This window comes from Salvelinus namaycush, chromosome 20 (genome assembly GCF_016432855.1).
Source record: "Salvelinus namaycush isolate Seneca chromosome 20, SaNama_1.0, whole genome shotgun sequence".
In the NCBI taxonomy this organism is placed as follows: Eukaryota; Metazoa; Chordata; class Actinopteri; order Salmoniformes; family Salmonidae; genus Salvelinus; species Salvelinus namaycush.
The window spans coordinates 21,448,494-21,471,888 of NC_052326.1; the positions used below are offsets into that span (position 1 = coordinate 21,448,494).

Consider the following 23,395-nt stretch of genomic DNA (forward strand, 5'->3'; position numbering starts at 1 on the left):
ACAGAACAAAAATATAAATGCAACAATTTCAATGATTTTCATATAAGGAAATCAGTCAATTAAAAAAAATTGTATGGATTTGGGACTTAAGATTCACATGACTGGGCAGGGGCGTGGGCCTGGGAAGGCATAGGCCCACCCACTGGGGAACCAGGCCCAGCCAATTAGAATGAGTTTTTCCCCACAAAAAGGGGCGTTACAGACAGAAATAGTCCTCTTTTTCATCAGCTGTACGGGTGGCTGGTCTCAGACGATCCCGCATGTGATGAAGCCGAATGTGGAGGTCCTGGGCTGGCATGGTTACATGTGGTCTGCGGTTGTGAGGCTGGTTGGACGTACTGCCAAATTCTCTAAAGTGATGTTGAAGGCAGCTTATGGTAGAGAAATTAACATTAGATTATCTGGCAACAGCTCTGGTGGACATTCCTGCAGTCAGCATTCCAATTGCACGCTCCCTCAACCTTGTGTTGTGACAAAACTGCACATTTTAGAGTGGCCTTTTATTGTCCTCAGCACAAGGTGCACCTATGTAATGATCATGTTGTTTAATCAACTTCTTGATATGCCACACCTGTCAGGTGGATTGATTATCTTGGCAAATGAGAAATGCTCACTAACAGGGATGTAAACAAATTTGTACACACCATTTGAGAGAAATAATCTTTTTCTGCCTGTGGAACATTTTGGGGATATTTTATTTCAGCTCATGAAACATGGGACCAGGGTTCAGGGACCAAAGGCAGCTATAATGAATCCCAATCCTGCAAACAGGATTAAATCAATTGAATCATTGCCAATTTGCTGGATTAGACATGTAATTTTAAAAGAACCTTCAACCTCCAATAATAGGATTGGAAACCTGTGCATGACTAGTGACACACGTCTACACTCATTTTCAAACAGGTATTCTGTGAATATAAGACATTAGTGGTAGGCATTATTTTAAATACTGTAACAAAATTGCTTACTGCTTCCAGGATCAAGGTTAGCAGCCCTAAAACATGTAGTACACCCAGTGACGGAAGAGGAAGCGATGCACCCCACTCGCTGTTCAATGAATGTCAATAGGCTTCTTCGTCATTGCAGGCGACTGCCTACTGACTGATCTACAAATAAACTTCCATCATCAATAACTACTCGTTATTATTCGTAGATCAGTCAGTCCTTTACAATTGACCAATAATACATACGGTTTTAATCCTCTCGAATTTGGCCATTGAACTAACTAGACCAGCCTCGATGAGTCTATGGAAGACACACCAATTAAGTAGACCAGAACTGACCATTTTTTTCAACGTTAAACGGCCTCAGTGAACTATCTTCATTTATCCACCATCTTTTGTAGACCTACAACTACACTGGCTGCATTTAGACAGGCAGCAACAATTCAGATTTTTTTTTTTTTTACACTAATTGGTCTAAAAGACCAATATCAGAATTGGGTTGCCTGTCTAAACGCAGCCATAGATGTGCAGCTTGAACGAAGCCTTAACTGCTAGGTGTACTGTGCTCTGATTGGTTAATAATGTGTTGCACATGGTCTATTATCACCTGTAGTAGCGAGGTTCTGAACAGAAGCCCCGACGGTACAGGCAACAGGTCAGATGGACTAAACCTGCGCGATTAACGGAATGTGGTGTTACTAGCACAAAGCCTGTAGAATTACAGGTAAGCGAAATTATAAAACAATAGGGAATAGATTACTTGTATATTTTATTTGATATTAAACTGAATGATTCTTGAAATTAAAACAAATGTATAGTCTTCATATTTTGCTGTAAACTATTTGCATGGCTACTGTATTTTGCCAAGATTGTATGGCTACTGTTAATAAGACACAATACCAGCGTTTACTCATATGAGCTATATCCTCAATACAATTGCCTTTGTTAAAACATAGCTGAAATAGTCCTATGGGAGTGGCAAGATCAGAAAAATACTTTGACCCTGGTGTTGAATATCAGCTAGCAAATCTTAACCTGCCTTATGACAATGAAGTGTTATTGCCCATGTTACTTTAATGCCCCCAGCGCATGTGCATGTCTGAACAATTCCTGCAACAATGTTTATAGTGCAGTTTGTCCTAAATGGATGGGGAATGACACATTTGTTTTTCATTGTGTGTCAGGTGACTCACCATCAAAGTCACATATTGGTTAGATTCAATATGCCCAAATGGCTTCAGAGAGCTGAGCCAATTGAGTAAGCCCTTTGATCAGTGGATAATAATATTGTTCTGATTAATAAGTATATGTACTTCTATGTCAGAAGTGGTGAGTTGAAGTAATGATTAACTAGATGATCTGTGGTCTGTCATTCTGAGGAGATGTCAGCAGGTTTTTACCCCACCTGCATAATAGCTATTAAAGCTTTGTACACACAGTAAAGCAACTGAATATACTGTGTGGTGATAACCTTCATACATTTATTTTCCCTTCTTGTGAACCCTCAAGCAATATTTTCCAAGACTTTGCTTTCAGCCATAGAGCACACATTGGCATGCTAGGGGTATGAGGGTTCAAGTATTTTGTCTCTTGGTTAAACATCTGTGAAATACATAGTACAAGACACAATGGAGGTTATTAATTTAATATATTAAGCGCTTGGGACTGGAAGGTTCTATCTGCAAAAAGCAGATTCTGAGATAAGGTAATTGACTTAAAAGTGGCGGCAGGTAGCCTAGTGGTTAGAGCCAGTAACCGAATGGTTTCTGGTTCAAATACCCAAGTTGACAAGATGAAAAATCGATCGATGTGCTATTGAGCAAGGCACTTAACAATAATTTGCTCCAGGGGTGCCGTACTACTATGGCTGACCCTGTAAAACAACAAATTTCAGTACACCTATCCAGTGTATGTGACAAAAATATTTTTGCCGGTAATGTAACCGAGTGGTTAAAAGTGTTGGGCCAGTAACCGCAAGGTTGCTGGTTCAAATTCCCTAGCTGACTAGGTGAAAAAAGTCTGTGCCCTTGAGCAAGGCGCTTAACCCTAATTGCTCCTGTATGTTGCTCTGGATGAGAGCGTCTGCTAAATGACGTAAATGTAAAAGGTTCTGTATCCCCATTGGTTTGAATGGTGTCAGCAATTTTATGTTGTATTCCTTTGAATTTAACATGAATTGGGGTATTTACAGTATCATATAGGTGACAAAAATGCAGATAGAATCTTAAGTCCTAAGCTCTCGATATTTTGCATATCTCACATCTAGTGAAACATACATTGGAACATGCTATACAGTAGGAGACTGATATCCACTGATAAGGCATTTTATTACTTTTCTTTTCTATCCAGTATCGACTGTATTGTTATTCCCCTTTGGAACACTTGTCTTTTGAACCAGAATAGATGATGTCGTGTACTATCCATTGTCTGAATGACCTGCTACTGCCCTGCTATTTGCATGAGATCAGTCTAGATTGTGCAAGGTTGAAAGACAACAAACGTTATCACGAACTTCACATTCAAATTCAGAGCTCAAGAGCTGAAGATTGCAGGTTGGATGTATACTTTACATAAATGCTTGTGGATAGGGGACTTAACTTCCACAGGGAAATGGCCTGGTCAGGCTGGAGCACAGTAACGTGACAAAGCCTCAGCAGTGAACAGAACAGGACTGCTATTGTGTATACTGACCTACTTAGTAGCCCCACTCAGGTGTTGAAACCAGAGTAGAGGCATTTCTTATAAATCAGGTATTACTTTATTATGGTCTCAGTCACAACACCACAAGAGCTACTTCAATATAATATTTGAGGTTTTTATCTCACATTTGTTTGTTAGTTGTGCATTCACACAATATGGAAAAAGGTGTGAAGAGGGATGTTCAACAATAGCTCCATCGTTACCTACATTATTCTACATTTTTCAAAGACATACAGAAGAGGCTACTCTATCTATACCAACAGGTATATGGTTAAGTAGGATGCAGCGTTAAGGAGGGATATCATTTGTATTGTCTTTCATTCTCGCTGAAATTGATCCTGCTGAAGGAGATTAGAGTAGCGTGCTGTAATCTGAGTCACGTGTGGCCAGGAGAGTAGTTAGCTAAGATATCGCACAGAAAAATACTTAGCTATGATACCCTGTTATTCTCCACTAGCTCTGCTACCCATTCATCAGGTCCATGTGAATCTGACTGTTTAGAAATGTGTGTGTGTGTGTGTGTGTGTGTGAGTGTGTGTGTGTGTGGGAGGGGGGGGGGGAGAGAGAAAAGTTTTATTTGTGGACAATTAGATAAGAAATAGTAATGAGTGGTATATTCAAAGTTCCAAGTTTAGTTAATGATTTTATTCATACATCAAGTTGTTTTGTATTTCTTTTTGACAGGGAAAGAACGGTTCTTCACTACCAACTTCTATTACTACCTTGGACTTGAGAAACCTTCATCTTTACAATGCCAAAGAGTGACACATGGCCTGGTGGCGTCGCCATAGGGACGATCACTGGCATGGACAGTGCAGGCAGCTGTGACAGTGTTGTCAGAATGAACTCTGGATTTGTAAGTACATTTGGTCATCCTCACATTTCTCAAGTTGTATTCCTGAACCTGCATAGGAAAGCAAGCTGTCCCAACAAGAAATCGATTTTGTGACAAATGACTGCATTTCACAATTAACTGAATTGACAATAGCTTCAGGGATTTGTGGGGGACAGTTTGACATTTTGGCAATGAAGCCCCTTTTTCTACTCACTCAGTCAGATGAACTCATGGCAACGATTTGTTTGTCTTTTAAGTTGGTCTGGTGTGTCTTACAGAGTGACAATAGCCTCAAGCACCTGTCTGCTGAGGAGAGGGCATGTCTCATGTTCTTGGAGGAGACCATAGAGTCCCTAGAGACTGAGGAGGACAATGGACTGTCCAATGATGAGCCTGACTGCCTGCCCACCACCGGCAACGTGGCCACCAAGATGGCCCACCTCTCTGCCTCCATGGGCCAAAACAAGCTCAACAGTGAGTGACCTGCCCAGGAGGCAATTACATCCTCTTGAATATCAACATACCGTACTTCAGTGGTTTGTATTCATGGATGCCAAAGGAAGCCAGTCTTCCCTAAAAAATTGACCAAGAAAAAGATATACAATTATTTATCTTTCATCTCTGTGTTTTCATAATTTTCCTACAATTTGGAAGAGGCTGAATGTACACTATATATACAAAAGTATGTGGACACCCCTTCAAATTAGTGGATTCGGCTATTTCAGCCACACCCATTGCTGACAGGTGTAAAAAGTTGAGCACACAGCCATGCAACCTTCATAGGTTGACTTTCAACGTGGCACCGTCATAGGATGCCACCTTTCCAACAAGTCAGTTTGTCAAATTTATGCCCTGCTAGAGCTGCCCCAGTCAACTGTAAGTACTTTTATTGTGAAGTGGAAACGTCTAGGAGCAACAACGGCTCAGCCACGAAGTGGTAGGCCACACAAGCTCACAGAACGGGACCACAGAGCCCATAACGCGTAAAAATAGTCTGTCCTTGTTTGCAACACTAACTACCGAGTGACAAACTGCCCCTGGAAGCAATGTCAGCACAAGAACTGTTGGTCAGGATGAAATGGGTTTCCATGGTCGAGCAGCCGCACACAAGCCTAAGATCACCATGTGCTATGCCAAGCGTCGGCTGGAGTGGTGTACGGCTCGCCGCCATTGGACTCTGGAGCTTCCGACGGACGAATCTGGCTTTGGCGGATGCCAGGAGAGCGCTACCTGCCCCAATGCATAGTGCCATCTGTAAAGTTTGGTGGAGGAGGAATAATGGTCTGGGGCTGTTTTTCCTGATTCGGGTTAGGCCCCTTCGTTCCAGTGAAGGGAAATCTTAATGTTACAGCATACAATGACATTCTAGATTATTCTGTGCTTCCAACTTTGTGGCAACAGTTTGGGGAAGGCCCTTTCCTGTTTCAGCATGACAATGTCCCTGTGCACAAAGCGAGGTCCATACAGGAATGGTTTGTCGAGATCGGTGTGGAAGAACTTGACTGGCCTGCACAGAGCCCTGACCTCAACCCCATCGAACACCTTTGGGCTGAATTGGAACACCGACTGCGACCCAGGCCTAATCGCCAAACATCAGAGTCCGACCTTACTAATGCTCTTGTGGCTGAATGGAAGCAAGTCCTGCAGCAATGTTCCAACATCTAGTGGAAAGCCTTCCCAGAAGAGTGGAGGCTGTTATAGCAGCAAAGGGGGACCAACTCCATATCCGTAATCATGATTTTGGAATGGGATGTTCAACGAGCAGGTGTCCACATACTTTTGGTCATGTAGTGTATCACGGTCGCTAGGCAAATTAACTAACAGGTTATAGAGCAAACAACACATTTATCACAACACACAGGTTGTGATATGGCTTTTTTTCCTGGCTTCCATAGTGATTTTTACCCACGCACCGCTACTGTAGTACATTCATCCATTTCAGCAGGGGAAAAAAGCATCTAATGATCATTTTGTTTGTCTTTTAGATGTATCAAAATATCCCAGTGATGAGTACGGTTACCTGGTTCCTACTCCGTTCATCCTGGCCAACAGCACCTCCTGCATCCTGTCCAAGCCCAAGCCAGGAATACCCCCAAATAATGAGAACTCTCACCCAAAGCCCCAGGTCACTGCCTTGGACAACACGCCATCTCAGAGCCATCACCCTTATGTACCCCCTGAGGTCAATGTTGTGGTGATACCCCCTCCATCAAAGCCCAAAGACTACCCTTGTCAGAGACCACCCCCTTCACCCAGGGGCCCTCTGTCCTATGAGACCCTAGTGCAGCTGAGGAAGAGTGCGTCCATGAAGAGAACCCTTCAAAGGTCCACAGCTGAGACCAGAGACTGGAACAGGCAGCCCTCTTCATCAGCCGTTCCCATTGACCTGCACCATGGGAGCACACCCAGAGACCCCTCAGTCACCCCAGCCCAGGTCACACTCCTCCAAGAGCCCAGCAAGCAGAATGACAGTCCTCCAGTAGTGTTCCCAAAACCCCCCAAAATACCCTCCCACATTGCCCTGAATACCCAAAAGGGTACAGCCAACCCCACCACAGACTCCAGTGCCCCTTCCTTGAGCTCATCACCCACTGACAGGCATTTGTCGGACCCCCAAAAGGTGAGAAAGGAGGCCCTGCAGAAGCTGGGGCTCCTGAGCGACAATAATGAGTCCCAACCTAAGTCTGTTACGCCACTGTGCTCCTCCAAATTGCACTCCACCTGTGACCTAACTTCAGCCAGTGTGGAAGTTAAATCTCAACCCCACGGTAACTCAACAAGAAGCCAGCCCTCATACACCTCCCAAGGACCCAGAGAACCTAGCAGCAGGCCGGTACAAAGCAGCAGCTTCCTCCATCGCTCTAGGAGTGAGGAGCAGCCCCCCATACCGCCCTCACACCTGACCAAACCCAGTGGGGTCAAAGCTGCCACCCTAGAGCGTTCTGGGGTGGGGCTTGGGACCTACGTGGCCGACCACCGGAAACCTCCCCAGGATGGACGTTGCACCCCACCTGCTCCCATCAAAGCCCCAGAGCAGGAGAAAACAACCCTCGCTGCCCAGCCAGTGTCCACTCACAAGACCCCGCACTGCCCGGGCTTCAGTGTGGTGATGGTGCCCAGCATGGGAGAAGACAGACGAGAGGCTCTTAGGAAGCTGGGGCTGCTGAAAGACTAGGCCTGGAGAGAAGGTAGCCGTATCTCTTCCCAGTGGATAAATGGATATATAAAAGGGGTATCAAATGGAACAGACTTCCACCACCGTAGGCAGAGAAGCAGCATAAAGAGGGAATTGAATGGATTTCTGTAAATATTTTTAGCACTAAATGTGCTGGTTTATCAGGAAAATACCTTCTTTCTTCCTTTTCTGTCTGTAAAACCTCTTACTGCAGTTTAGTTTTCATGTCAGTTGTTTATTAACATGATATTTGCAAATTGTTTCTAAAGGGTTTTGCTGTTACAGAATCAGTCACTGCACACTTATACAGTAGATCAGAGGAATGAATGCAACAGGCTTATTCAGAGGGGTTGGGTTAAATGCGGAAGACACATTTCAGTTAAATGCATTCAGTTGTACAACTGACTAGGTATCCCCCTTTCCTATTCATCATATTTTTGGTATAATTGCTGTGTAACAGACTGTGTTCATTGTATGCTTGAGATGAGAACATGTATTTGACCATACACTAAAAAGTTAGCCTATTTTGTGTCAGATTGTGAACATTTCCTTAATTTCCCCCAACCAGACTGAGCTTATTGTTGTTAAATTACAGCCATGTTTTTCCAACCATCACAGCCCCATCAGAGAATATTTTTTGTAAAAAAAGATAAAGAATTATTTATATTCCCGAGACCCAACAATACATTTTTGTCTTCTCTAATGGACATTTGTTTTTGGTCCATATCTCTAAAGGCCATACATGCCATTGTGTTAGGGCCCATTGTACCTTTGAGAGGACATTCTGGGCTTTAGAATTTGAATATCAAAATCACAAAAATGCTACTTACAATTATACACTTACTATAAAATGTGCTAATTGTGATGGTAGCCATTTTTAAGAACCAGGAAGAAAAAAAATCAAATCACACCCCCACAAGTGATATCATTGAATATCACTTGTGGGGGTGTGATTTGATTTTTTTTCTTCCTGGTTCTTAAAAATGGCTACCATCACAATTAGCACATTTTATAGTAAGTGTATAATTGTAAGTAGCATTTTTGTGATTTTGATATTCAAATTGTTTCTAATAGGTAAATATAATTTCTTCACATTAAATAAGATATTGTTAATAAAGTGGACATCAAGATGTGCTGTTTTTCACGTACTGTCCCCATTTACTGTAATGTTATTTTTTTATTTTATTTACTATAAACAAGTCCCAAAGAAACGTTTATTCACCCAAAACACAACCTTTCCACCTGCCTTACCTTTTTCCCCCTCGATGCACCCTCCTCTCTTACAGACTACTAATTTTACACATGCCACTTTCGCAATGAGAAAGCCTACTCAGCTGTCTGTGTGTCATCAGATTATCTTGGACTGCACCTCTATGAACTTGTCCTACTGAACAGACCGACCAGTGCTTTCTTTTCTGTTCTGGTCATTGTTGATGTCCAAAGAGCTCTTTCTTTTCATTTAACAGTATAAGAGAAAGGTCAGTATCTTATATATTGTTGGAACACTCTCTGGTAATTGTCATATCATCAGTGTCTCTATAGTACCACTGCAGTTCTCTCTCAGTGAGGTATTATTATAGTGGAGCCGTATCCAAGTCTGAGCAGAGTACTTTGCATACGATGGTGTCACATCTCGCAACTGAAAGAACCGCGGTCGGTCAAGTCATATTGAACAATAGATGAAAAAAATCTATCCATTGCCTAAGTGGGAAACACGATACGGAGAAAGAAGAGATGGTTTGATTCATCGATATTCAGATGAAAGGGACACACAACCCTGAATGATTTTCCATTGTGATGGCAATGTATGTGGTTAGGGACATTAACTTAAATGTCATATTCAGAATTGTCAGAGGTATTGTAATTTGTAATTTTCTGGAATGCTAAATACATTTTTCTGCCGAGGAAGCCTGGCTCAGATTGCTTGTAAAAACCAATTCAAGTTGGCTGTGTCACTCAGCTCCCTGGAGATCACAAGGTCGCTCCACACTTGTCTTGTTTGCAGACAACAGGGAGGTTTGTCTTTGACACATCTTTTCAGAGGCCAGGAAACCGGAGGCTAACCTACACGGTCACCTGTGGCCTGTTAACACTCTGCTAATATGACAACACCACCCTGGCCACAGAGCACTCGTTGAGTCATCCATCTGATGTCACATTGAAACTGGTTTAACATGTTTGTGCATTTCTTCCCTGATGGTGAAGATGACCTTCCTTTACTGATGCTCACAGCTAAATATTTTACAACCAGACGCATTCTGTGAAGTGATTGAGAACTAGACATGAAATGAACAAGATCTACAGAAAATATATTGTATTAACAGTTAATCCAAAAACCACAACAGTGATAAATAGTACATTCAGGGTTGGATAAACCATCATATCACAGCCTTAAGAGTCAGTGCAAGCACTATGGTGTGTGGCATTAGGTAGTAGCATAATGTTAGCTAACATTTAAAAAAGGTACTAAAAAACAAACACACCAGTAACATCACATTGCCAGACCAAGTGTCCATGTAAACGTGACATTATATTGCTGGTTAGCAAAAGTTCAATAGTGCACCAACACCAAAGGGTCAATAACAGTGGATTAACGAAATACTCTACCTAAACAAGTCAACAAATAGTGAGGTCTCTAGGAGTCAAAAAGGGTGGCAGGTAAAATTTGAGAGGTTGCAGAAGAGTGCCCCTCTAGCCCAGCTCTCTCAGTTCCCCTCATAGGGGATGTGCGTTTTGCTTTTCTTCCTCTTCACCTTGCCATTGGATGGGGTGATCCCCAGTGACTCGAGGCGGAAGGGACGAGGGAGGAGGGATTCAGTGCTGAGTGAGGGGCCGATGTTGGAGCCGCTGGAGGTCAGGTGAGGCGTCCCGTTCCCCTGGGGTGCTGAGTGAACTGCTGCAGGGGAAGAGGTCATCAGTGGGACAACAGCAAATATAGGGCAAAGGATCTGTTGAAGTTAAGTGGATAGCAGGCTAGATCTTTTTAATGTTTCCAGTAACTGACTTGGACCCTTATAAAACAATTGTATACTAGCAAGCAGTACGTTGGTATTATATGTGGTGCTATTCCAAAAGTTCATTCCAAAAGTATCTGAATTGTATTATTTTCTTATAATTTCAGGCACCTCCCCCTTCGGCCTGCACACCTTATTAAATACCGATTCATAGTTTGCCTGTTTTTATGTTAACATTAACTACACCTCAGTCACAGTTGTGCTTCAACATCTGCATTGCTTGCTGTTTGGGGTTTTAGACTGGGTTTCTGTATAAGCACTTTATGACATGTAAAAAGGGCTTTATAAATACATTTGATTTGATTTGAGTTGTAACTCCAGTGATAGTTGAACTCAGATAAGAGTGCCCTCTGCAGTTTTCAGTAAGAAAAAAACCCTATCCATGTATAACATTTACAGTAAGAGCAGTGAAAATGCACTGGGCTGGGCGAGGCTAACATAGTTTATTTGTGTAAATACAGTACATTTTTAGTGAGCAGATCTGCTCTCCCTCCTGTAGCCTGGCCTGTGGAGTCAGGGGAAGGGCCTGTAGCTCCTGGTCTTACCCAGTCCCTTCAGGGGCTCACCGCCCAGCAGCTGGTTGGCTCTCTTAGGCTTGAAGTAGTTGCTGGCGAAGTTCTCGCTGTCGCTGCGGTTCAACATCTCCTTATATCGGTCCTCGTCATCCTGCACAAAACATAGGCAACAATGAGGGATCATAGACATTTTATGTTTTAATTCTCATATCCCATAAGGAACGTTTTTAAAAAGATGAGTACACACCTGAAAGGACTCTCCTGTGTCAGCCACTGAGCTCCTGCGTACAGAGAGCCTCTGAGCTGAAGGAGCTACTGCTGAAAGAGAGATGGGACAGAGGATCCACGCAATCTCAACATATAAAATCTACACAAAAAGTCCATCCACTAAAAATGTGAACATTAATCCTATCTTCAAAGAAATCCTCACAACATAATTTCTCCCCGTCCTACAATCACCTGATGGCAGGGACGTTTTCTGCACCACCACCTCAGGCAGCCTCCAGGTGGTGCCGTCTTCATCCCAGGTGGCCTCCTTCCGCAGGCGGTCTAGGTTGCTGTAGTTGCAGTCACGGCGCACCAGAGGGGCCATGCGCTCCAGCAGTGCCTGCAGCAAATGGCCCTCCCTCTCCAGCCTGCGGACGGTGACCAGGTAGTCGTTTCTCTCTAGCTCAAACTCCGCCTGCAGGTCCCGGATCTCCAGCTTGGCCGCCTTCAGCTGTGAAATCACATCAGGAGAACACCACTTAAAACTAGACCATACAGGCTTAGGTTTACTCTTAAATCTTATATCTATATCACAGTTCATAATGTATTCTTAACAGAATCAGCAATCAGAATCAATTTAAAAAAATGTGTGTAAGAAATCTAGTACAGGAACATGCGTGCTAGTAGATAAATCATTCATCTGGCATTTATTTTCCATGAAGATGACCCACCTTGCCCTGGGTGTTCTCTAGGAGCCGACTCTTAGCATGGACCTCCTCCTGGATGGAGTCGTAGACATTGAGCATCACATTGTCACTCTCCTCACGGTTCTCTGCCAGGGCCTCAATCAGCTGCTTCTTCCTCTGGTCTGCCAGGGTCTTCCTCTGTCGGTGTCTCTGCTGTAACTCCTTGTTCCGAGCCTGCTCCCCTCCCACCACTTCCTGCTCCAACTGCTGCAGCCTGGAGACAGGATAGGGCACCAAGTCACACTATCACACCACTGGACATGATGTTATGCAAAGGGTATATTGTGGGTGTGTGGTCACTCACCTCTCGAGGACATGCTTCTGGTCCAGAGGGCCTGGGGTGCCAATGGGAGGGGAGTCTGCATTCTCCTCCCCCTCAGACCCTGTCTGGACACTGGTCACCTGGCGAGATGCCTGTGTCTGTCTCACCTACAAGAAGAGAAGTTACACACGTCATTAAAGGGGCCGCTCTATTCTGATGTGTACTACTACAAAATGCATGCATAACCTGTTATCCACAAGTACTGGGAACTTGAGGCATGTGTACCTTGGCCAGGGCTGGTTCCAAATCAGCATGCTCATGTGGGGCAGCAGTGACACAGCATGATTCCTCCTCAAGAGCTTGTTTCATAAGAATGGAGATCTCTGACTCTAGGCAATGAGAAAACAAGGCATAGTATCATGTAAAGTACTAGAGCAACATCTATACACTTGAGTGCTAAAGGTATTTATCTTAATAAAATCTCTTATTAAAATCCTTGGCTATGGTTGTCTAACTGTGTGATAATGAATTGGTTGGTTATTCTAATGTAGACAGGGATGTTGTAATGGTACCAGCCGTGGTAATATAGTGCCCTCTGCTGGCCCTAGACTTCTCCAGACTGGACAGCTTGGTCTCATATGAAGAGCGCAGAACAGCTATGTCCTCCTGTAGCTTGGCCTTGGACTCCTGCTCAGCGTTATACTCAGCCTGAAGCCTAGCCAGCTTCTCCTCGTACTCCTGGAGGTCACAAATAGGTCAGTTCATCTACCCCTCCCACTCAACAGCCTCTCAGTCAACTAACCCTGTGGAAGAGTACTCTACCCACCTCTTTAATCTTCTCCTTCTCCTCCAAAGTACTGCTGGACTGTGGCCTTGATGGACCAGCAGAGGGCCCCGCAGACAACTGACCAGCCAGAAGCGCTGATGAAAATGGTACAATTGAGAATAATCCAATTTTAGACAAGACATAATAACCTAGCAGTTTGATCTTCTATGTGAAAACTCTTACTCTCAATGGTAAGACAAAGTGTGGAGAAAAACATGGTTCTCACATGACAGGTTGCCACTGCCCAGCTGGCCAGAGATGAGGGCGCGTAGTTGCTTGATTTCCTCCTGATACTCTCGGAGCAGGGCATCCTTGGGGTCCTCATTGATGCGGGGCCTGTTCTGGATGTTCTTGGCCCTGTTGGCGTAGCGCAGGGTGCTCAGGCTCTCCTCATAGTTGTTGTCTGCAGGTGAGAGGCAGGCCACCATCAGGGTGCGAGTGTTCCCTCCCAGGGAGTCCTGCAGCAGCCGGGTCAGCTTGGAGTCTCGGTAGGGGATGTGTTTGGAGCGGCCATCCACCAGGGCAGAGATGACGTTGCCCAGAGCCGACAGGGACAGATTGATCTTGGTGGCCTCACGGAGCCGCTCCCCGGTGGCACCAGTCTTAGACTGCCTCTCACTGCCTGCCAGGTCAACCAGGTTCAGTTTGCCCGCACGCAGGTGGTCCTCGCCAGCTGAATCTGAGACCACAGGACACAGACAGTGAATGTTTGGCCTCAAAGCCAAGGGCTAACACAGACAAGAACACGCATTATGGTTGAGTTAGCTGTCATAATCTGCCGTACTAGTTTCTCTCCCTTCTTTTGGACCCTGAGATCTAGATACACTGTGTATGCATATACAGTGCATTCGGAAAGTATTCAGACCCCTTCTCCTTTTCCACATTTTGTTACATTACAGCCTTATTCTAAATTTGATTAAATTAACATTTTTTCCTCATCAATCTACACACAATACCCCATAATGACAAAGCGAAAACAGAGTTTTTGCAAATGTTAGAAAATAAAAAACAGAAATACCTTATTTAATTAAGTATTCAGATCCTTTGCTATGAGACTCAAAATTGAGCTCAGGTGCATCCTGTTTCCATTGATCACCCTTGAGATGTTTCCACAACTTGATTGGCAGAATTTGGAATGATTTGGAATGGCACAAACCTGTCTATATACGCTCCCACAGTTGACAGTGCATGTCAAAGCAAAAACCAAGCCATGAGGATGAAGGAATTGTCCAAAGACCCCCGAGACAGGAGTGTGTCAAGGCACAGATCTGGGGAAGGGTACTGGAGCACTGAAGGTCCCCAAGAACACAGTGGCCTCCATCATTCTTAAATGGAAGAAGTTCGGAACCACCGAGACTCTTCCTTGAGCTGGCTGCCCAGCCAAACTGAGCAATCGGGGGAGAAAGGCCTTAGTCAGGGAGGTGACCAAGAACCCGATGGTCACTCTGACAGTGCTTCAGAGGGACAACCATCTCTGCAGCAGTTCACCAATCAGGCCTTTATGGAGAGTGGCCAAACGGAAGCCACTCCTCAGTAAAATCACTGCCAAAGGGGCTTCAACAAAGCACTGAGTAAAGGGTCTGAATACTTATTTCAGTTTTGTATTTTTTTATAAGTTTGCAAAAATGTCTAAAAACATGTTTTTGCTTTTTCACTACGGGGTATTGTATGTAGATTGACGAGGGGAAAAAATATTTCATCAATTTTAGAATAAGTCTTTAACATAACAAAATGTTGAAAATGTCAAGGGGACTGAATACTTTCCGAATGCACTGTATATAAGGTTTAGCTTGTCAATCATGCTGTACAACATTGGCAGCTAACAGCTGAATTGCAGCCCATACAGTGGAAGTCGAAAGTTTACAAACACTTATTTTGGAGTCATTCAAAAAAAATTCAACCACTCCACAAATTTCTTGTTAACAAACAATAGTTTTTGGCAAGTCGGTAAGGACATCTACTTTGTGCATGACACAAGTAATTTTTCCAACAATTGTTTACAGACAGATTATTTCACTTATAATTCACTGTATCACAATTCCAGTGGGTCAGAAGTTTACATACACTAAGTTGACTGTGCCTTTAAACAGCTTGGAAAATTCCAGAAAATTGTCATGGCTTTAGAAGCTTCTGATAGGCTAATTGACATCATTTGAGTCAATTGGAGGTGTACCTGTGGATGCATTTCAAGGCCTACCTTCAAACTCAGTGCCTCTTTGCTTGACATCATGGGAAAATCAAAAGAAATCAGCCAAGACCTCAGAAAAAGAATTGTAGACCTCCACAAGTCTGGTTCATCCTTGGGAGCATTTTCCAAATGCCTGAAGGTACCATGTTCATCTGTACAAACAATAGTATGCAAGTATAAACACCATGGGACCACGCAGCCGTCATACCACTCAGGAAGGAGACGCGTTCTGTCTCCAAGAGATTAACGTACTTTGGTGTGAAAAGTGCAAATCAATCCCAGAATAACAGCAAAGAACCTTGTGAAGACGCTGGAGGAAACAAGTACAAAAGTATCTATATCCACAGTAAAACGAGTCCTATATCGACATAATCTGAAAGGCCGCTCAGAAAGGAAGAAGCCACTGCTCCAAAACCGCCATAAAAAAGCCAGACTACGGTTTGCAACTGCACATGGGGACAAAGATCATACTTTTTGGAGAAATATCCTCTGGTCTGATGAAACAAAAATAGAACTGGTTGGCCATAATGACCATCGTTATGTTTGGAGGAAAAGGGGGAGGCTTGCAAGCCGAAGAACACCATCCCAACCGTGAAGCACGGGGGTGGCAGCATCATGTTGTGGGTGTGCTTTGCTGCAGGAGGGATTGGTGCACTTCACAAAATAGATGGCATCATGAGGAAAGAAAATGATGTGGATATATTGAAGCAACATCTCAAGACATCAGTCAGGAAGGTAAAGCTTGGTCGCAAATGTGTCTTCCAAATGGACAATGACTACAGGCATACTTCCAAAGTTGTGGCAAAATGGCTTAAGGACAACAAAGTTAAGGTATTGGAGTGGCCATCACAAAGCCCTGACCTCAATCCTATAGAAAATGTGTGGGGAGAACTGAAAAAGCTTGTGCGAGCAAGGAGGCCTACAAACCTGACTCAGTTACACAAGCTCTGTCAGGAGGAATGGGCCAAAATTCACCCAACTTATTGTGGGAAGCTTGTGGAAGGCTACCTGAAACGTTTGACCCAAGTTAAACCATTTAAAGGCAATGCTACCAAATACTAATTGAGTGTATGTAAGCTTCTGACCCACTGGGAATGTGATGACAGAAATAAAGCTGAAATAAATCATTCTCTCTAATATTTTTCTGACATTTCACATTCTTAAAATAAAGTGGTGATCCTAACTGACCTTGACAGGGACTTTTTACTAGGATTAAATGTCAGGAATTGTGAAAAACTGAGTTTAAATGTATTTGGCTAAGGTGTATGTAAACTTCCGACTTCAACTGTATGTAAATATACCGTACCAGTCAAAAGTTTGGACACACCTACTCATTCCATGGTATTTCTTTATTTTTACTATTTTCTACATTGTAGAATAATAGTGAAGACATCAAAACTATGAAATAACACATTTGGAATCATGTAGTAATTTTAAAAAGTGTTAATCAAATCAAGTCAATCTGGAAAATGTCAAGAACTTTTAAAGTTTCTTCAAGTTCAGTCGCAAAAACCATCAAGTGCTATGATGAAACTGGCTCCCATGAGGACCGCCACAGGAAAGGAAAACCCAGAGTTACCTCAGTCGCATAGGATAAGTTAGAGTTAACTGCACCTCAGACTGCAGCCCAAATAAATGCTTCACAGCGTTCAAGTAACAGACACATCTCAACATCAAGTGTTCAGAGGAGACTGCGTGAATCAGGCCTTCATGGTCAAATTGCTGGAAAGAAACCACTACTAAAGGACAGCAATAATAAGAAGAGACTTGCTTGGGCCAAGAAACACGAGCAATGGACATTAGACCGGTGGAAATCTGTCCTTTGTTCTGATGAGTCTGAATGAGAGATTTTTGGTTCCAACCGCCATGTCTTTGTGAGATGCAGAGTAGGTGAGCGGATGACCTCCGCGTGTGTGGCTCCCACCGTGAACCATGGAGGAGGAGGTGTGATGGTGCTTTGCTGGTGACACTGTCTGTGATGTATTTAGAAGTCAAGGCACACTTAACCAGCATGGCTACCACAGCATTCTGCAGCGATACGTCATCCCATCTGGTTTGCGCTTTGTAGGACTATCATTTGTTTTTCAACAGGACAATGACCCAACACACCTCCAGGCTGTGTAAGGGCTATTTGACCAAGAAGGAGAGTGATGGAGTGCTCCATCAGATGACCTGGTCTCCACAATCACCCAACCTCAACCCAATTGAGATGATGGTTTGGGATGAGTTGGACCGCAGAGTGAAGGAAAAGCAGCCAACATGTGCTCAGCATATGTGGGAACTCCTTCAAGACTGTTGGAAAAGCGTTCCAGGTGAAGCTGGTTGAGAGAATGCCAAAAGTGCAAAGCTGTTATCAGCAAAGGGTGGCTACTTTGAAGAATCTAAAACATAAAATATATTTAGATTTGTTTAACACTTTTTTGGTTAGTACATGATTCCATCTGTGTTATTTTATAGTTTTGATGTCGTCACTATTATTCTACAATGTAGAAAATAGTAAAAATAAAGAAAAACCCTTGAATGAGTAGGTGTGTCCAAACTTTTGACTGGTACTGTAGCTAAATTAACAAATTAAGAAATGCGATAGTTAATAGTCATTGAGGGAGGGAGGGAATATCATGTCACATCCAGGGGGAAGCCTTTGAGCCTAGGTCAGAGTAAAAGACATGTCCTCTGAGAGTAATTGAACAAGGCACCTTGCAGCAACTGGTCTCCATTGGTAGTTCGCCAGCTACTCCTCGACCACAACCAATATGCAGAATATTATGTTATGTACACTGAGTGTACAAAACATTAGGAACACCTTCCTAATATTCAGTTGCATCCCCTTTTGCACTCAGAACAACCTCAATTAGTCCGGGCATGGACTCTACAAGGTGTCGAAAGAATTCAACATGGATGCTGCCCCATGTTGATGCCAATGCTTCCCACAGTTGTGTCAAGTTGGCTGGCGGTCCTTTGGGTGGTGGACCATTCTTGACACACATGGGAAACTGTTGAGCATGAAAAACCTACCAGCTTTGCAGTTCTTGACACAATGAAACCGGTGTGCCTGGCAGCTGCTACCATACCTGTTCAAAGGTGCTTAAATCTTTTGTCTTTCCCATTCACCCTCTGAATGGCACATATACACAATCCATGTCTCAATTGTCTTAAGACTTATAAATCCTTCTTTAACTGGTCTCCTCCCCTTCATCTACACTGATTGAAGTGGATTTAACAAGTGATTTAAGAGATCATAGGTTTCACCTGTTCAGTCTCATGGAAAGAGCCAATGTTCCTAATGTTTCACTCACCGAACAGTTTATTAAGTACACTAATCTAGTACTGGGTCGGACCCCCCTTAACTCATAACATGATGCAGCCACCACTATGCTTGAAAATATGGAGAGTGGTACTCAGTAATGTGTTGTATTGGAATTGCCCCAAACATAACACTTGTTATATCATGAAATTGTTGAATACTCCTTTCTGATTAGCTTGAAGGGCATTCTAGGGCGTGCATTATTTCCCACAGTAGAATTTAATGGCTATAGTTCATTTTTACATGTTTTGTTTGAGCTGCTTTTGAAAGCAAGTCAGATTGAAAACAGTATTGGTATTGTTGAATTCGATTTTCATAATAGCAAGCTAGGACTGATGGTTTGTTTAGCTAAACTAACAAGTCTGTTTGTTTGGTTACCACAGCAACTAGTACTTTAGCTATCTAGTAAACTTGCTAGCTACTTCAATGGACGTTGAACACATTTCTACAGGCAAATGAACACATTTCTAGTGGCAAATGTGTTAATGGTATAAAAGGGATAATCAACTCAGGGCTCTATGCGTTCCCTGGAAAATAATGCAACTCCGTGGAAGCTCAGTTCCTCTCCGCTAGCGCTTCATGGAACACACCTTCCACGTCGTTCATTATTTTCCATAGAACGCATAGGTTAGTATCGTGGAGTAACTACAATGTAGTTTTCTCCTATCACAGCCATTAAACTCTGTAATGGTTTTAAAGTCACCATTGGCCTCATGGTGAAATCCCTTAGAGGTTTTCTTCCTCTCCGGCACCTGAGTTAGGAAGGACGCCTGTATCTTTGTAGTGACTGGGTGTATTGATACAACATCTAAAGTGTAATTAATAACTTCACCATGCTCAAAGGGACATTCAATGTCAGCTTTTTCTTTTACCCATCTACCAATAGGTGCCCTTCTTTGTGAGGCATTGGAAAACCTCCCTGGTCTTTGTGGTTGAATCTGTGTTTGAAATTCACTGCTTGACTGAGGAACCTTACAGATAATTGTATGTGTGGGGTACAGAGATGAGGTACTCATTAAAAAATCCTGTTAAACACTATTATTGCACACAGAGTGAGTCCATGCAACTTATTGTTACTTGTTTTGCAAATGTTTACTGCTGAACTTATTGAGGCTTGCCATAACAAAGGGGTTGAATACTTATTGACTCAAGACATTTCAGCTTTTCATTTGTTATTCATTTGTAAAAATGTGTGTAATTTTTTTTCCCACTATGACATTATGGGGTATTGTGTGTAGGCCAGTGACCAAAAATCTAAATTTGATCCATTTTAAATTCAGGCTGTAACAACAAAATGTGGAAAAAGTCAAGGGGTGTGAATACTTTCTGAAGGCACTGTATATGGTTTTTGAGGTTATTTATGCAGCTGATAGGGCTGTTTTAGTTCCATGGATTGCAAAGAGACAGAAATATGACTCAACATTCCAGCCTCCTCACTAGTTTCTGTTTAACTCACTGAATATGTGTGTATTAGTGACTCATCTGTAGAGGCGGGTTGTGAATGACTGAGTTTGTGTGTGTTGATGCACAGACAGAGGGGTGATCTCACCTGTGTTGCAGATCTCCATGTGAATCGTAAAGATTGAGTGGGAGCGGGAGGAGTCCTTGTTCATCAGGGTGTAGCCCACAGATCGATTCCCCCAGCCCTGCACCATAATGCGCTCACACTCCCCCACGCTGTGCACTGTGTGCAAGGAGAGGTCTCGCACATATACACCATGCTCTGGGTGCTCCTTCAGCTGACATCCGCCAACAAGCACACGCACACAAACAACAAACCTGTCATCATATGAGGACACCTTAACAAACTCACAAACAGGCACACACTTCCCTGTCCTATTCTTAAGTCGCCACGGTAACAACCATTGTGCCGGAAATACAAATGCCCACCGCACAATGAAGCGGTTCCTTTCCTATCATCCCATGGCAAGAAACAACCTCTATATCAGAAACATAAATGTGCAGTACTTAAAAAATTAATACCCCTCTAATATTCTGGTACTATGCTTTCTTACCTCCATTTTCTGTTTGGTGTCATTTCCCAAAAGGTCTCGGATTTCTTCATTGTAGATCTCTAAGTAGGAAGCCCTCACCAGGAACTTAGTATTTTCTGCACACTATCTTACACAGAAGACAACTAATGAATAAGAACCTATTCTTGAGAGGAAACACTTGATAATGAAGCACATTCATGTGACCTACAGTAATACAACCTGGCCACTCAAATAGGCCCTGCCAGTCAAGGCCTTGTCTGAGGTCAGCTTTTCCAACCACAGCAATTCTGAAATAATGATCCCCACCAACTTATCCTTGGTGGCATTACAATATTGAAGGTGAAGACTGTACCTGAATGCTTTCGAAGATGTGCTCAAAGGCCCTTGGGATGACCCCTCTCTGGGCTGCTGGCTCAGATACCCCCTGCATGGTGAAAGACTTGCCACTTCCAGTCTGGCCATATGCAAAAATTGTTCCATTGTACCCTTCAGTCACCCCCTGTCAGTAGAAAGAACAGTCTGTTTGCATCAACCATCACATTTTCAATTGACAGTGCAAGGACAAATTGACATGCTTGTAGATTTTTTTTAAGCAATAGGCCTATATGCTTACAATTAATTTCAGCAGTAGATTGATAGCAGCCTTTTCTCTAAATGATGAGCTCCAAGGTCATTAGCAAGGGGATATACTGTAGCTTAGGTGGCAGTGGCACACTTGTTTTCCTAACTGTGACATGTATTTCATTTCAGATCTCTACTGGAGGTGTCCAATAACCCAAGAGCTGGTGCTGCTGCTTGAAATCCACCAAAATCAAGTTGTGGAAATGTAGTAGGATTTATAGTAGGCCTACCTCAACCAAAGGGTAGGCGATCTCGTTGTACATCTGCTCAGTGGTTTGGCCAATGAAGTAGGTTCCATCAAAGGTGAATTGTTTTGGTGGCTCCTCCTTCGCCCCTGGCTTCTTGATCAAACACTGACACCTACTCATCTCTACTGATACTACCATCTTACAATTCAGGATTTGCTCCCTATCATTCATCGGCCGACACCTGACCACTACCTTCACTGACTCTGAAGCCATTTTTGCCTCTGTCTTCTTGGTATGTCTGATATCAGGCAAGCACTGGTGACAAGTTAGCAAGGCAAAGTCTGACACCAATGTTTGCCTATAAGAATGATCTCTTGATATTGGCTACAAAAGTCAATATCATCATTGATATTATTGGCTACCAATGTCAATATCAATCATCAGTTGTTGAATCCATTTCAGGCATTGTGCAAGCTAGCGGCAAGAAACAATACTTGTCGTTACAATAGTTTAGATTACTGTTCATTTGTAGCGAAACAATTAATCTCACTGGCAGCTATGACAGACTTCCTCCAGCTGACATACTATCTAATCAAAATAATAAAGTCTAACATCAACCTGTTGACCTAATCACAGAAGCAGGATAGCAAATCAGCATGATATAACGTTAGTCAGTAGCTAAACTAGCTATTTCACATTGACCAAGTATCAAAGCAAACACAACCTGTAACATTACCGACGTTAGCTAACATATCAGGCCGTTTATCGGTTGGATTGGCAGATGACATGTCCTTCAATGAATACAATCCGTGCACAAAAACAAAACAAAACTGCTAAACAAAGACTATCAGATCGCCCGGTCGCTCTGTCTGTCTGTCTGTCTTCCCACGGCGTTCCAAGTTGCTAGGCAACCATACACTTCTGCGATCAACCACGTCATGTTATAAGTGCCAAGAAGAATCGTCCAATCTTCCAAAGTCCATTATAAAGATTATATTACAGATTTAGGTCAAGTTCATAGAAATATGTGTTCATTTATGCATATGTACAGTACCAGTCACACCTACGTTCTACATTGTAAAAAAAATAGTGAAGACATCAAAACTATAAAATAACACATATGGAATCATGTACCAACCAAAAAAGTGTTAAACAAATCATAATATATTTTAGATTTTATATTCTTCTAAGTAGCCGCCCTTTGCCTTGATGACAGCTTTGCACACTCTTGGCATTCTCCCAACCAGCTCCATGAGGAATGCTTTTCCAACAGTCTTGAAGGAGTTCCCACATATGCTGAGCACTTGTTGGCTGCTTTTCCTTCATTCTGCGGTCCAACTCATCCCAAACAATCTCAATTGGGTTGAGGTTGGGTGATTGTGGAGGCCAGGTCATCTGATGCAGCACTCCATCAGTCTCCTTCTTGGGTCAAATAGCCCTTACACAGCCTGGAGGTGTGTTGGGTCATTGTCCTGTTGAAAACAAATGATAGTCCCACTAAGAGCAAACCAGATGGGATGGCGTATCGCTGCAGATTTCTGTGGTAACCATACTGGTTAAGTGTGCCTTGAATTCTAAGTAAATCACTGACAGTGTCACCCCCACACCATAGTAGTGGTTTCTTTGCAGCAATTCGACCATGAAGGCCTGATTCACTCAGTCTCCTCTGAACAGTTGATGTTGAGATGTGTCTGTTACTTGAACTCTGTGAAGTATATATTTGGGCTGTAATCTGAGGTGCAGTTAACTCTAATGATATCCTCTGCTGCGGGAGGTAACTCTGGGTCTTCCTTTTCTGTGGCGGGCCTCATGAGAGCCAGTTTCATCATAAACCTTGATGGTTTTTGCGACTGCACTTGAAGAAACTTTAAAAGTA

The 23,395-nt window shown here is 43.1% G+C and overlaps 2 protein-coding genes across 2 annotated transcripts; one reads left to right on the plus strand and one right to left on the minus strand.

The window, feature by feature from the left end:
- Positions 1 to 4,395: 4,395 nt before the first annotated feature.
- On the plus strand, positions 4,396 to 7,654 carry LOC120064696 (specifically androgen-regulated gene protein-like). The gene is made up of 3 exons (XM_039015316.1): positions 4,396 to 4,500; positions 4,758 to 4,953; positions 6,465 to 7,654. The coding sequence occupies exons 1-3, from the start codon at positions 4,396 to 4,398 to the stop codon at positions 7,652 to 7,654; spliced, it is 1,491 nt and encodes a 496-aa protein (XP_038871244.1).
- A 2,705-nt stretch (positions 7,655 to 10,359) lies between these two features.
- On the minus strand, positions 10,360 to 21,792 carry kif17 (kinesin family member 17). Its single transcript, XM_039015317.1, has 14 exons — positions 21,562 to 21,792; positions 21,063 to 21,209; positions 20,732 to 20,833; positions 20,266 to 20,455; positions 13,451 to 13,903; positions 13,225 to 13,319; positions 12,971 to 13,136; positions 12,684 to 12,787; positions 12,452 to 12,565; positions 12,122 to 12,379; positions 11,643 to 11,901; positions 11,431 to 11,501; positions 11,214 to 11,334; positions 10,360 to 10,550 (listed from the first exon to the last, which is right to left on the minus strand). The coding sequence occupies exons 1-14, from the start codon at positions 21,790 to 21,792 to the stop codon at positions 10,360 to 10,362; spliced, it is 2,502 nt and encodes an 833-aa protein (XP_038871245.1).
- Positions 21,793 to 23,395: the final 1,603 nt, after the last annotated feature.

Bases quoted from the DNA above. Each gene is read 5' to 3' on its own strand.
- LOC120064696 (XM_039015316.1), top strand. From the start codon at position 4,396: ATGCCAAAGAGTGACACATGGCCTGGTGGCGTCGCCATAGGGACGATC. The intron at 4,501-4,757 runs GTAAGTACATTT...TGTGTCTTACAG, and splicing joins TCAGAATGAACTCTGGATTT to AGTGACAATAGCCTCAAGCA. The intron at 4,954-6,464 runs GTGAGTGACCTG...TTTGTCTTTTAG, and splicing joins GGGCCAAAACAAGCTCAACA to ATGTATCAAAATATCCCAGT.
- kif17 (XM_039015317.1), bottom strand. From the start codon at position 21,792: ATGGCTTCAGAGTCAGTGAAGGTAGTGGTCAGGTGTCGGCCGATGAAT. The intron at 13,320-13,450 runs GTGAGAACCATG...CATTTTCATCAG, and splicing joins GGGCAGTGGCAACCTGTCAT to CGCTTCTGGCTGGTCAGTTG. The intron at 12,788-12,970 runs GTACCATTACAA...CTCATTGCCTAG, and splicing joins GCACTATATTACCACGGCTG to AGTCAGAGATCTCCATTCTT.